General features: G+C 37.4%; 1 protein-coding gene and 1 pseudogene across 1 annotated transcript in view; one reads left to right on the top strand and one right to left on the bottom strand.

Annotated features, from left to right (window-relative positions):
* LOC137401136 (protein O-mannosyl-transferase 2-like) overlaps positions 1 to 7,050 on the top strand; it is a 30,000-nt gene extending 22,950 nt beyond the window's left edge. The window contains exons 14-19 of the mRNA XM_068087509.1: positions 1,096 to 1,193; positions 1,966 to 2,117; positions 2,773 to 2,923; positions 3,078 to 3,230; positions 3,842 to 3,947; positions 6,285 to 7,050. Of these exons, the coding sequence (XP_067943610.1) occupies positions 1,096 to 1,193; positions 1,966 to 2,117; positions 2,773 to 2,923; positions 3,078 to 3,230; positions 3,842 to 3,947; positions 6,285 to 6,381 (757 nt within the window). The 3' untranslated portion in view covers positions 6,382 to 7,050. The remainder of the gene's footprint in view (positions 1 to 1,095; positions 1,194 to 1,965; positions 2,118 to 2,772; positions 2,924 to 3,077; positions 3,231 to 3,841; positions 3,948 to 6,284) is intronic.
* A 2,311-nt stretch (positions 7,051 to 9,361) lies between these two features.
* LOC137400449 (adhesion G protein-coupled receptor E2-like) lies at positions 9,362 to 13,533 on the bottom strand (annotated as a pseudogene).
* Positions 13,534 to 15,666: the final 2,133 nt, after the last annotated feature.

The following is a 15,666-nucleotide window of genomic DNA, read 5'->3' as shown; positions in this document are numbered from 1 at the left end:
GCAATACTAAGTAATACAGTGCAACCTCGGTTCTCAAACACAATCCATTCCAGAAGGTTGGTCGAAAACCGAGTTGTTTGAGATCCGAAACAGGTTTTCCCATTAGAATTAATTTATATAAGTTTTAATCCGTTCCCAACACCCTGAATGTTTACCTTTTTAGTAATTTATACATTATTTTATGCATGAAATTGCCCATTAAAATGCTGACCAACACATAAAAAGCAATGTATATCTCAGAAAATGTTAAGCAAAATGGCAAAGACACAAAAAACATAAACATAAATGTAACCCAGGCTAATCGTACATTCGCGTTGTCGTAATCTTCCATACGAAAGATTACGCTAACATGAATGTGTAAAAATAAAAAAGGATAAAGAAAAGAATTATGAATAGGATTTTTTACTCGGCTACAGGATGTTCTTTTCTCTTAAAATATCTATCCAATGACACTTGCTTCTGCCTTCTTTTTAGCACTTTTCGGAAGTGGTTCATGATAGTGTCGTTAAAGTCATTGATGACTCTGGTGACTGCAGCTTTATCGGGGTGGTGGAATTCGACGAGATTCTGTAACTCGGCCCATTTGCTACACATTTGTTTAATCTCGGACAATGCGACAACAGTTGGTCACGGAGATAGCGATCTACACCCGTACGCCGCTCAGCATCCCACCCTAACGTACGCACTCGCGCGTTGTACCGGTGTTCGAACTCCGATTTTTGTTCGAACTACGAAGCAAAAACTTCTTGAATTTTTTGTTCGGACTCCGATTTGTTCGAACTGCGAGTCGTTCGAAAACCGAGGTTCCCCTGTAATTAGACACATATTTATGCAGTGCTTGCAAACTACTAGCGTAACCGATGCGTAACACCGTGACATGCTGTTACCTCAAGCTGGCTTCACGGCCCTTGCTATAAGTTAGTAGCTCAACTTTATCATCTGTGCAACGCCGGGCATTCACCTAGTTAAAATATATGAGCAATAAACAATGATGATTTTTTGCTGAAAATATTGGATAGTACTTTTGAAAAATGTGAATACAGGATGTAACCGGTCGGTTGTAGCATATGTAATTTGTGATTAGATTGGTTGTAGGGGTCAAGAGCAAAAAGAGGTGACTTGCAACCCTGATAAGATTGTCACTTCTAGCTCGCAGTGGAATGTGGAGGAAGTATTTGATTCACGGTTGCCTAGTAAGTCTAACCTTTGTGAGATTGTCAGGTTTCTCCTATAGTCCTCCAGGCTCCTCTTTCCTCTCTATAGTTTGACACAGGAAACTTTAAATATGTCCGTTTCATAGTTTGGCAATGGTAAGTTCTGAAAAGACATTCCAATGGTTGCCAGCTGCTCAAATACTTCTACTAACCAGCAATTCGGTCCAATGGCTGATCATCACCACCAGCCACTTTGGTTGATCAGCCAAATGGCTCCAACAAATGAGTAGTATGTATGTGGGCAATCCCTCGAAACCGAGTATGTCTGCTTAGCTTTCAGCATGCAGAAGATGTATGTATTTTTAAAGAGTATCGTTACACAAACATTGATTCTGTGATTTTGGCTGGACATGTCTGAGTCCAGTGGCAAGGAAACCTCGATGACTGGAGACATACCCAGTTGTAGAAAGCAATTTAGGGTTAGATGTCATTCTTGTCACCACTAGTGACCTTTTTGGGAATTGAACCGCCACCTGTTGTCTGCAGGTCAAGCGTTCTCGAACACTAGGGCACGGCTGTTCTCAGAATGATTAGTAATGAGTCATGCGTCTCAGCATAAACAATGCTCTATGCAATTGTTGGTAAAGCTGCTATCTGACCAAGGCAAGCGATCCATTTACATACACATGTACCACTGTCATCATTTTACCGTTTCTGCTTGCTTGTTCTGAGATGCTGGAAACTGCTGGACTCGGCAACTGCAGACGCTATTGTCAACCAGAGATGTCTGATTCTATCATTTCTTTTGTAGATATAAGGCTTGACTGGAAGCATTCTAAGCCAGGATTTCTATTCAAGCTGATGGAGACACACACACTGATGGTCAGCAATAATCGGGACCTCAGGCCAAAGGCTGATACGGAATTCATTTCAAGGCCTTGGATGTGGCCAATAGCTCACAGGGTAAAAATTGTGACTGAATTATGACTTATTTTCTTATTTTTGGTGGTATTTCAGTTTTACCAATGACTAAGTTTGATAATAAATAAAATAGTTTGCAGGTAAAGCGTTAGATCAAAATGGAAACAGTCATTGTCAGAGCAACAAACGACGATAATGATGTCGGTTATCTTCTTTTTTAGTAACTTTTCTATTTCTGATAGATTTGGGCTCTACTCACTCTCATTTCATCGGACTAATAAAGAATGTTATTGTATTGGGCAGAGAATATGGTGCAGTTCACTAGTTGATGTTACTTGTTCAATAGGTATCCTAGCTCTAGTACAAACTTTTCTTTTCACATGGTGGCCCAACTTTAATTACTTTTGACACTGAGCTTGGTTAATGTACAATTTGAATTTAAATCTGCACAAATACATTTTAGTACTTTATTTGTACTTCAAAATTTTTTAATTAACAAGAATACAAAGGTTTGTTTTAATGGCTCCAGTTTTGCTTTAGTGTTTTCAGGAAAGTTCCTCCTACTAGCTTCTCTTAAGGCTCAGGAAGGTTAGAATGGTTTGTGTTTGTAATTAAGTCTGCTCCAGTAAAATCAGTCATATTATTTGCTATCCAGTTCGCATTTTTCCTCGATGTTAGTTTTAAGTGGCTCTTGTAGGGACAGCTCTTCAGTGTCGAGCCTCATATTTTGATGTTAGGGAACCCAGCTACACACTGGATGATTCTAGTCTTAGCTGTTCCTGTGTTCATAGTCTTCCTCTGTGACATGGTGAAGCAGCAGCGATCCAAGGCTTATCATACAAATCCTAGTATGTTTTCTTTATCTTTGACTCTAATTGTATTATCTTAATGGATTTTATGTTATATATGATATTAATAATTACATGTTAGGAGTAGCTCTTTGTTGATAGGGAAACACATTCACTAGAATATTCTGGATAAATCATTCATGTTACTTTTCAGGCATTGAAGATATGGCTATACAAAACACTTACTCTAGCCTGGGATTTCTGCTATCAGGGTACGCGATGCACTACCTCCCATTCTATCCTATGACAAGAGTGCTTTATGCTCACCACTACCTCCCAGCTTATGTCTTCAGTGCTATGTTTACTGGTAGGTGTTTCCTCTGCTGCTTTATAAACTCTGTTGCAGTAAGCAGGCTACAGGTTCACATCAGCATCTCAGTGCTATTTTTCACCATAAGCGAAAAATAGCTTGTTTTTTAATACATTGCTTGTTTTTCTCTGTGCTGCTGTTCATAGCATCTTGAAGATCTAGTCAAAAGCTATTACTGCGTTCTTCAATACATGGTTTTGCACTGTTCCTAGTTAATATGCAGTGGAAAGTGTTTTCACATGGAAACAACATTGTTCAAAAGGTATGATATGATAAAGAATCAGTCGCTGCCAACTAAACTGTATATTTGGAACTAATGCTATGTTGTCAGATTGCTGACTTTAGTTGATATTCAACAAATTTAGTAGAGCTACAGTAATATACTCGCTTGGCCTTCAGAGGTCAGCTCGTAGGTACGGATACTAGTGTGTCTTTTTAGTATTTATATTTAAGAGACATTATGAATAATATAATGATTATAACATACTACTACATAGATTAACTAAATATATAGATTATTTGTCTATTACGTAAACAAATATTACATAGGCTATAACAGTTCCATTTGTAGAAATATCCAATAATAAGTAAACATTTGTTTTTACCAGGCATGTCTGTTGATCACCTTCTCCGGAGATTGGCTGCTTCTTCTCTCATTGGCAAGGTTTTGAGCTGTTCTATTTATGGAACTCTGTGCTCTGTTTCCTTGCTCAGGTATGTTACTCTGTTGACATTTCCTCAGCCAGTCCGTTAGTTTGTAAAGTATAATTAGGTGATAGGTGATTCTCTTTTATCAGGTAAACTGAATACATAATGGGGTATGTGCACTAGCACGTGTGTAGCATTAGTGTTTTGCCGTTGAAGAAATGGTTTGTGACTGGTGTTTACGCGTTAATTGAACTGTTCATGTGACTGTTCATATGTGTGAACGAACTATGCTTTCATCCAATTAAAAATATTCCAACTGCAAATAAAATATATCTACAAAACGTTCTAGCAGCCGTGCATAGATGTTTTTTTTACAGGTGAGATAAAGTACTACCCCATTTCCTGATTCAACTGCGGTTGAACTGGTCGACTAAGTTATTAACCATCGCGTAATTACTTGTCTGCAATTTTTTTCTCTATGAGTTGACATCACAATACATTTTGTAAGCTAAAAATGACTCGTTTGAGAAATTGAAGGGTTTTAGTTACTTTTGACTGCAACATTTGTCTCAGACTGCCAACAGTTCCAGAGAGACGAGTGTTTCTCGGAAAATCATAGAATGTCAGATGCACAATATAACCATTATGGTTAGCTTACCTTTTGTAAGGGCTTGGTAAGGGCTTTATGGCTATTTTTGCTAATAAATATTCGCATCAAACAATTTTGACAATTATTAGTGGAAGCAAGCTTATTATTCAATAACTCTTTAAAGTGGGAATTAATTTTCAATTTTTTTTCAAAATTCGACACAGCAACACGTAATCTTTTATAATTGGAGAAGTAATTGGTATATTTTCAAACTTGAAATCTCATCGTTTTCAGCACAAAATTTCCTTTTTAATGATATATAAAATAGCTAGATTTACCAAGTTCATTCATTTCATAAATAATAGAAAAATAATAATTTAGAGAAATAATTTCCACATCGCCCCGAAAATGCAGGGATCATTGGCTACAAGAGCAAAAGTAATGTTACACATGTCTTGTGACCTCTCATGTTAGCCTTGTACATCATAGGGAGCACTGAACCCTTGTGATCATAGGGAGCACTGAAACCTTGTGATCATAGGAGCACTGAACCCTTGTGATCATAGGGAGCACTGAACCCTTGTGATCATAGGGAGCACTGAACCCTTGTGATCATAGGGAGCACTGAACCCTTGTGATCGTAGGGAGCACTGAACCCTTGTGATCATAGGGAGCACTGAACCCTTGTGATCGTAGGGAGCACTGAACCCTTGTGATCATAGGGAGCACTGAACCCTTGTGATCATAGGGAGCACTGAACCCTTGTCATTATAGGGAGCACTGAACCCTTGTACATCATAGGGAGCACTGAACCCTTGTGATCATAGGGAGCACTGAACCCTTGTCATTATAGGGAGCACTGAACCCTTGTACATCATAGGGAGCACTGAACCCTTGTGATCATAGGGAGCACTGAACCCTTGTGATCATAGGGAGCACTGAACCCTTGTGATCATAGGGAGCACTGAACCCTTGTGATCATAGGGAGCACTGAACCCTTGTGATCATAGGGAGCACTGAACCCTTGTGATCATAGGGAGCACTGAACCCTTGTCATTATAGGGAGCACAGAACCCTTGTACATCATAGGGAGCACTGAACCCTTGTCATTATAGGGAGCACTGAACCCTTGTACATCATAGGGAGCACTGAACACTTGTGATCATAGGGAGCACTGAACCCTTGTGATCATAGGGAGCACTGAACCCTTGTGATCATAGGGAGCACTGAACTCTTGTGATCATAGGGAGCACTGAACCCTTGTGATCATAGGGAGCACTGAACTCTTGTGATCATAGGGAGCACTGAACCCTTGTGATCATAGGGAGCACTGAACCCTTGTGATCATAGGGAGCACTGAACCCTTGTGATCATAGGGAGCACTGAACCCTTGTGATCATAGGGAGCACTGAACCCTTGTGATCATAGGGAGCACTGAACCCTTGTGATCATAGGGAGCACTGAACCCTTGTGATCATAGGAGCACTGAATCCTTGTGATCATAGGGAGCACTGAACCCTTGTGATCATAGGGAGCACTGAACCCTTGTGATCATAGGGAGCACTGAACCCTTGTGATCATAGTGAGCACTGAACCCTTGTGATCATAGCGGCTTTATTATTTTGTGCTATGGAGGACATGTTTGCATTAAGCACCATTAGGAGTTATGAGTAGGATTGTAGAAGTCGTGTGATCGATGCTCTTTTGTATCGGTTTTAGAGATGTTTTGGAGTTATCTTACCTGCTCTGTTAAAATATCAAGAAAGAACAATTCAGAAAACTAAAATTCGACCGAGCATGTGTTTGTTTTACAGTTTCTACATTCTTTCTCCCATCGTCTACGGCTATGATAGCGACGCGGAGGATAACCCGATGACCTTCTACAAGCTGAATGATTACTGGGACTTCTAAAGCTGGCTTCATCGAATCCTTAGCCTTCTCTTAGCTCTCCCGAGGTCTGCTTACCAAAGAGTCGTTACGAGTGTTTCAGTAGCTATAATTTATTTATCTTTGTAAAAATCAGAGTATTGTATATTTACAGCGTTTACACAGCCTTCAATAGGCAGCATTTAGCTACTAGTATTTACTGAATCGTATGTAAATATACTACTTATATTTTTAGTGTAATGAGACGTCTGCTAGATATTCTCATTGTTTTATATCGTGTTCACAGCACTTATTTAGCAAGTCTTGACTGTATAGGCTTGTCTTTATTATTGTAGCGCTGAGGATTGAATTTCAAGGTTTTTGTTCAATATTTTGTCCTAATAATAATTGTCCGGCAGCATAAATCTCTCACTAAATGCTTTGAATATTTTTACTTAGTGTTTTTAAAACCGTACTTCCATTTTTTTTAGTTGTTTAGGTAATTCATTAATTTTGTCTTAATTTTTAAACCCACAGTTTCTCCAAATCAGCAAACTTGTTGACTTGATATTGTATGCTGTTTGAATCATTGTACCTGTCACATTTCTAAGTTCATTATCAAGTGAACACTTTTTCTTGTACAATTTTGCCACTTTATATCTAGATATAATGTCTTATCTGTGAATAGATTGATACCTATGGAGGTAGAATGTAGATACACAAACACATCGGTATGTTAGGAGTTTTCATTACGTTTCTCGCAAGGTCAAGTATCGTATTTGATGGCTAATAAGATGAATTTCTGCATAGGACGCACCCCAATTTCAGCAGGACATTGAGGGAAAAATATTCATTGACATGTATATTGACTTTAGTAAGCTACTACAGAATCATAGAATTCTGCTTCTCATTGCCTGATAACTCACTCTGAATGGTTATGGAAAATATTTGAGAAAGGAGAAAACACTATTCATAAAGAGACTTAACTAGTGCCAGAATTAGGAGAATAAAACAGAACTTAAGGCATTATAAGTTAGCATAAACATAACATATTTGGTCATCCATTTTAACTCGTTTTTAAAATCAGAAAACTCATTGTCTTCGTGCCCACCAGAACCTAGTAAAAGTTTTATTTAGTGGCTTAGCAGAATTGTTAGAATTTTATACATATTTCCAATTTGGCCGAGTTCAAAAGGAGTTTTTTCTAGCAGCTGTAGCAAAGTCTACTAATCTACATCATAGTTGGCTGGTGTTTTTTGTGCAATTAAGATTTTTGTCCGTATTGACAAACTCTCCTTGTTCATAAAACGATAACACCACTCTTCTGAGCCTTAAAATTTTCAATCTCATTTTTGTGTGTAAATTTCCTGCCGTCGTTCCTTATGGTTCTTTTAGACACACATGCTCACCTGCTTGAAACGCCTCCTTTTATCTACTACTGTTTTTATTTCCTCATCAATTACAGGCTAACATAGAGCTTAAAACTGAAGGTTCCAGTTTCCTTTCTTTGCTCCCCGTATTATCCTGCAGCCACCAAGGACATATGTATGCCATTTTTTCAGTAAAAGAACGACCAAATACCTTGCTGATGCTCTATTCCCCTGTTCTTTAGCATAATTTATAACTTGAAGTTTGAAGCAAATAGTGTAACTTTGCCTCTTGTCTCCTGTATCCATATTTGCAGGGATAAAATCCAGTAAATAAAAATGCTTCAACTTTAGCCGTTTGAGTCTCATCGAATATTAGGCTAGGTTACAATATCTGTGTGACAGTTTTTTTGTAGAAATTCAGCCAAAATTTCGAGTCCGTATTGTGTACATACGACACAATGGTAATTTTTCAGGACATTCTCTTTGCAAAACAGTGTGTCTCATAGGCCATCAATTATGGTACTTATTGTTGTTGAAAATAAATTAATGGCACTTTGAATACTGCCTAGTTTTTTCATTTTCTGCAATAAACATTGTCATGTAAAGCATCAAAATTTTATTTGTTCAAGCTGTAACATGAACAATATATCCAGAGTTCTGGAAGCCATGACGGGTGGGATGACTAGGACCCATATTGTTCTTGGGTATCAGGTAAAGTAGCTCAGTCACCTGTCGTTTAGCTGTATTGATGGTCATAGTAACTGGTAGTGGATTAACTTGACCTTGAGAGCCCCAACATGTAGATTGTTAGTAAATTTTAACAGTACTCATGTGATATCTCTAGCCAGCGCATGGGCAGTTACTTCTTACATATAGCTACATATGTCAGTAACTGGTACACATTAGCTGCATAGAGAGATACGGTTGGTCTGAGTTATGAAAGACCAGTGGTTACCGTGTTACACAGAGAGCACATGCTTCTCATAAAGCGTGCAGAGAGATAGGTACATATAGCGAGTGTATGTAGAGCAAAGGTGGGATTGCACTGTCGTCATGAAGATAAAGATAGGCTGGCTGTAATAGAGCAAGGAATGATCACTAATAATCCAACATAGTAAAAAGTGCAGTTGATTCACAATTAGTTGTAATATCAGAGCGGTCATCTGGCTTATAACAAATATTTTCTGCAACCACTCTGTACATGCATGGCCGAAGAACTCAAGATGTTTTGTAACAAAGTTAGCTGGCACTTCTCAAACATGTGTTTTCAGCCAATGTAGCTGAAAACTAACGTATTTAGAAATCTACTCGTCAGCTTTTTGTGTAAGTCGAAATTTGAACAGTAAAAATTAAATGAAACAACTATCCTGAGCCGCTTGAGGTAAAGTTGAATCTACGTAGGATAGTTGAGCTTTTTATGTGAACAAGTAAACTTAGGCTATGCTTCATCATAAGCCTATAGCTGATAGACGATAAGTTCACTGATGGGCTGTTCCTTTACACCACTACAAACTGATTTGCTGATGGGATGTTTAGTATTCCAAACTGAATTAGGTCAAAGTATGACACAGATTTGAAGATTATAATGTATTGCATAGACAAATTACAGATTAGCAATACATCTTGAACAATATTGTCAACCAATTGAAAAGAAGCTAAGTGCATGTCACTCCATCTCCAGCGAAGTTGAATTTGCATGTGCAGGTGAATGATCCAACAGTATTGGTACAGAAAGCATTCTCATCACAGTTGTCTGTGCCTTTGGCGCATTCATTTACATCTGTAAAACCGAGCATCTCTCTTGGCAGAGAGGCCAACAGACCTGCTTCATTTTATCACTGTGTTATACCTATCATTCACCTATCATTCACCCAGTCAATGTAATACCGTAGTGATTTACTTTTTCTGCTGACTTGCTTGTTAAAAATTACTCATGAATTCATCTTGGAGTAAGTACTGAACTCGGGCTCTAGTCTTTCAACCTTTGCGTTTGTCAAGCACATGGTTCTGATAGCTGAATTAAAGGAAGTTATAATTTATTCCTGTTGTTATAAAAGGCTAAAATATTAACTTTACATCCTGCTGAAAATAAGCGCTAATTGGGCTCCAACTTCTGGAAAATTAACAGATTCATAATCTTTCATATTGTAGATATTAGGAACAATGTTTAAGAAATGAGCCTGCTATAGCTAAGATTAACTCACCAGTGCATGTCACTCCATCTCCAGAGAAACCTCTTTTACATTGGCATTTATGTTTGCCATCCAAAACGCAATGTGCATTCGGTGAGCATGGATTGGTGTTTCCGGGGCAGGGCTTGCGTAGATCTGCAAAAAATACTTGTCAGTCACAACTCTGTAATACTCATACGAGCTAATATATTGCATTATGTTCCGCTACTCGATGTCTAACTTAGAAAAGGTTTTGAATAAAATAATGTATTATCTGCTTTATGCAATAAATAAATTTCAGTGTTTATTCCACTGTCTAAGTTTTATGCAGATATATCTACAGGTGTGCCAAAAGTGGTTTACAAATAACTTATTGCCAATGATGTGTTGCACAAAATGCTGAAAAAGTATAAATATTAACGGCAATTTAAAGAATTAAATGAACAACATTGCTTGTGGCAAATAAAACCATCAATAAATTCAAGTAATTCTGCAAGCATATTTAACATTTTGTTTTTTATACAATAAATATAACTATAGATATTTTACAATCAGACAATTAAATGCTGATATATGATAAAATAACAAATGATTAGCAACCTTAGTTTTATGAAGGTTGCTGCTGTTCATGTAAAGCTTAGCATATTTGTCCGTATGGCAAAGGTAAGTTAATATACTTGGGATAACAGTGTTCGCCGGCTCAACTTGGTCTGAGTCATTAGCAAATCACTCTAAGAGGATCTCATATCAGAAGTCTAACAACAGACATACATTAATCCTGCTATAAGATAGGCATTCAACAACTTGCCGCTTGCATATACCATGTACAACTATTTTTCCTTCAAGATTTTTGTTGAGGGTTTAGAAGTTTTCCGAATCATCACGGGCTTACTGGTTATTGATAATTGAAATTTACTCAACCACAAAGAGAATTTAATTTTAAGCGCTCGAATTTAATATCTGTATGATTAGCCTATAGGAGCTTGTGCGCTGTCAACAATAGGATCTCATTAGCAACTAATAATACATGTAGTTTACCTTCTATTAGCACCCTAACCTATACATGGAGTTGTGCTCTCCTTTTTGAAAACTCAAAGTGTATCAGACTGGTTATAATCACAAGAGTGTAGATTATTTTTGAAAATATAAAAAGAATGCAAAGTTAAAGCTCTATACACGCCTCTCCTAGCCACATCATGTGCAAGCCTTCGATAGTTCTTACAGCTACCTCAGCCTCAATAATTATATTGACATTTCCATAAAAGGAAGCAGCTGCTGGTTAAAGGTCTAGAACACCTGACCTGTGAGCACAAGGTTGGGGTCATATTTAAAAAAAATAGCATTCAACCTTAAATTACTCCTTGCAACTGGACTCAGACATGTCTAGATCACAGAGATATTGTGTTGCTCATAAAAAAGACACACAGCCTCTGCGGACAATGTATTCAACCTTCGAAGAAGTGCTCACGAGCACTTCCACACTAGTAACAACAACTGCTCTGACAGTCTCTAACTTGTTGGCTAGTTTGTTTCTACAGGCTAATAAACTTTTAAGCTCTTTTCTTCGACCAATCTTTACAGATGCCACCATTTATTAGTTTTCTAAGCTCTTATTCAACTAACATAACCTTCTCATACTGTTATATCATACCGAAAAGTATGACCTTTGTAAAAGATGAGGGCCTGCACAGGCTGTACCATTCTTTAGCCTTAGACTGAGTACCCGCACATGAAAGATCTTCTCTGAACCTTACACATACCTGTACAATTGACACCATTGCCAGAGTGGAACTGATTGCATGCGCAACTAAAAGATCCAATCGTGTTGATGCATTGAGCATTTTCATGACAGTTGTCTAACTTGGCTTTGCATTCATCAATATCTGAAACCCAAAGAATATGACTAAGACACATACTCAAAAGATTTTTGTTTATGGCAGTTGCTGCAATTGAGCACACATGATTCTATATGTATATTAATAGTGCATAGCGAATACACACCTGTACAACTTTTCCCATCTCCAGTAAATCCATCCTTACATCGGCAATAGTACCTGAAGAGTCGAGTATTGAATCCACACAGAGCATGGACTGAGCATGTTAAAGCACCTCCTGCACATGGCAGACCAGCTGTTAAAGAGAGTTTCCTGATGACGTTAGCAATACACCGAAAACTGACCGGCTGCTGATAGCTGGTTTACACTATATCCCAGTATGTCGGCATTAATCTCACAATATATCAGTGATTGTCTGCGATAATATTATTTACGCTATCATAAAATTGTCCGGGTTAACATCGGTGAAAGTTTGCCATATAGTGTTCACATTACTGAATGCGACTGCTAAAATGATAAAATACTATTCCCGCAGTAACTATCCTGAAATGAAATATAAATCAAGCAAACTGCAACAACCACCATTGTTGAAGCACTGCACATTGGGCAGACTGTCGTGGATGCTTGGCAAAATATCGAGAAAATTTCACAGCAGCAATTTGCCCAAACATATCCGTGTTGCCTTAGCATCCTTATTGCTTTATGGTACGCATAGTTGACTATAATTGGCGAGAAGACAACCCCAATGTGATAGAATGCCAACCAGCCTTAAACAGCAATTTTTCCCTACCCACAAAAGTTATACTGAAGGTGATGGAATGAACCTGCAAATAGTTATTAAATTATTTAAAAGTTTAAAAAAATATTTATTTGATGACGGCATAACTTGCAGATAATGACTACTCCCATTGGACACTGGTAGAAATTTCATTGTCATTCATTTCCTCTTAAAGTTATGCCCAAATTCACTTATAAAAATGGGTTTAGCATAAAACCCAGTAGATAATGATCATCGCAAATGCCTCATTTCTCTAAATTAATATTTTTTGCATACAATTAAATTTTTAACAAATCAATTCTCAGGATGGTACAATGCAACCCTCTAGTTTAATCTAATAGCAAGGGTAGAAACTGAAAATGATAGCAAAACAAGAGAGCATGATAATACAATGACAGGTTGAGAAAGACAATAGCGCAAAAAGAATGAGTGAGAGTGGATTGGAGGGAAGACCATGTAGCCTGTTTTCAAAACTTCTGCACATTATAGATTGAAAACAGCCAGAACAAACCAAATGTAAAATGTAGTGAAGTAAAAAATGTTTGCTTTGTGCTTACCAAAACGTTTAGATATAGTAATTTAGTGGCTCGTTTGACTTGCCATGCCCTGATTTAAAACGCAGAAATAATCCCCTTTTCAAGGACTTCACAGATCAAAGTATTCTTTTAACCTACTACTGTTAAGATTGATCATTAACCACCTTCACAATTCAAACCATTTCCAGAATAAGATGGTTTGCATTTGCACTGGAACGATCCCGGAGTGTTGATACACAGAGCATTTGCGTCACAGTTGTCTCCCTGTTCTTGGCATTCATCTATATCTGCAAAATCCATATAATTGAAGGAGGTCAAGCACTCTCTAGGTCATCAACCCCATTACTCCATTTTGAGCTACCTTTTATATTCCTCAGCCTATATACGTACCTGTACAGTTTCTGCCATTCCCTCTGTATCCTTTTTTACACACGCATCTAAATGAACCAAATGTGTTGATGCAATCAGCATTGCTGTCACAGTTGTCTTGAAGGGCTGCACACTCATCAACATCTGTAATATATTATACAAACTTACTCACAATTAAGTTAGTTATGGTCATAAAGTTTGAGTAGAGCCAGTGTGCTGACTTCACTCTTAACTCAAAGGTTCTTCTACCACACTCAGCTTGTACCATGATGCAAAGCCATGCATGTTTTGCAGCCTTTTGAGAGTTTATTGTGCAAAACATTACTACTTGCAATCTTTTCATTATGGTTTTTTATTCACTATGTTCTACATTTATATTACATCTATATTTTTAGTAATATCAGTTGTTTAACTGATGAACTGCTTAAGAAATTTATGGAAAACTTCTCAAAGCAAGGTGACACTTGCACAATAAAGTTAAAGGTTGACTTGCAAAAAAATTCACATTACAGTTATTTGGTATCATAAGATTAACCATGTCTTACTCTGTTGTGTTGTAGGTGCCAAATATGTGGAAATGTGATTACAAGCTCTTAAAAGCTCAAAAACGAAAAGCCGCCGTAGATTGGAATCTCTGTATTTCGATGACGTAACCACGAAATTTGGTTATTGTCTTGTCACGTATGTTCTCACGTGAATTGAAAGGCCAATAAAAAGCTCAATATAAAACTTATCGTAGTACTAGTTTATGACAAACACTTCGGGTTCTACCGAAAACACCGTATCAAATATAGATGCTGGCTACTTTACAGTTTTGTTTTGTCATTATTCAATCGTCAAGTCGTAATCTGATCATGTGACCCAATACTTCGGAAATAATTTTTGCAGCACTTTTCGACTATCACAGGTAACCAACAGGCTCGTCATGATTATCAGACAATGATATGTACTCCTTCGAGCTAAGGTTAAAAAGTTTAACGATTTTTTACGGTAAGTTATAAGATATCAGTGCTAAAAGTGGCAGCATTACAATGAAAATAAAACAGACACGTAAGAACAATAGACAGAGTTTTATTGAATGCGTGAAGTATATTTGTGAAAATATTTCGACAAATAAGGTTGCATGAAAGTGTAAACAGAAACCATCTCTCACAACTACATCACATTTAAGCTGTTTTGGAAAGCGAATCCAAACTACGGCGGTCTCGTGTGGCTGCGATTAACTGTTCGTTTTTGAGCTTTTAAGAGCTTGTAATCACCTTTCCACATATTTTGCACCTACTGTACAACACAACAGAGTAAGACATGGTGAATCTTTTCATATCAAATAACGGAAATGTGAATTTTGTTGCTAGTCAACCTTTAAAGTTTGAGCAATTCACATTTAATTAGAGCTGACCAGATAGAATACACCACTACAGGCAGCATGTTGGCCATTTAATTTAATTAAAAACAGAAATTATGAATGATATTATTGTGTAGTAGCCATCCTAATTGTCGAGAGTTTAAAATTATGTATTTCCTTACCTTTGCACATTTGCCCATCTCCAATAAAACCTGGTTTACATAGACATCGATATCGGTCTTCTAGTATGCAATATGCATGTTGTGAGCAAGTGCTGTTATCACCAGGGCATGGCTTGTTTTTACCTAAAAGATTTAAATTGTTTATGATATGGTCTTTCTAACTTAGGTTTAAAGAGAAAACTAGGTGCACTGATCATGCCGTACATACCAAATGGTGACTTGATGGTTGAAGGTCTCAGAGTGACGGCAGAAGTGGTAGAATTGTGAGCTTTTGTTGATGAATGAACTTTCATAGGGGTACTTGTTGTGTATATCTTGTGTGTGGTGGTTGTTAGAGGTGGCACAGCTACCAAGCAGCATCTTACTTAAGTCATTTTTATAGTATCAAATTGAGCAATGTAAGTATACTAACATAAACTTAACAGCGTTAAGTCAAGTCACCTGTTCATCAATACTACTCTATCACTCTACTACCAATGTCTACCAATGTCAAGTCCATCAATGTCAAGTCCATCAACATCAAGTTTATCATGTCAAGCCTACCAATATTAAGTCTATACATTTTAAATCTACTAATGCCAATTCAGCCAATGCAAAATCTATTAATTTCAATATTACAGGTGTCAAGTCTACCAATGTCAAGTTACCGAGCCAAGCCTATCAATGTCAAGTTCTAATGTCAAGTGTAACAATGTCAAGTCCACTAATGTCAAGTCTAAACATTTTAAATTTATCAGTTTCTAA

Source organism: Watersipora subatra, chromosome 7, assembly GCF_963576615.1.
Source record: "Watersipora subatra chromosome 7, tzWatSuba1.1, whole genome shotgun sequence".
In the NCBI taxonomy this organism is placed as follows: Eukaryota; Metazoa; Bryozoa; class Gymnolaemata; order Cheilostomatida; family Watersiporidae; genus Watersipora; species Watersipora subatra.
Note: the sequence above shows the minus strand (reverse complement) of the source record. Positions and strands in the feature narration are given on the sequence as shown.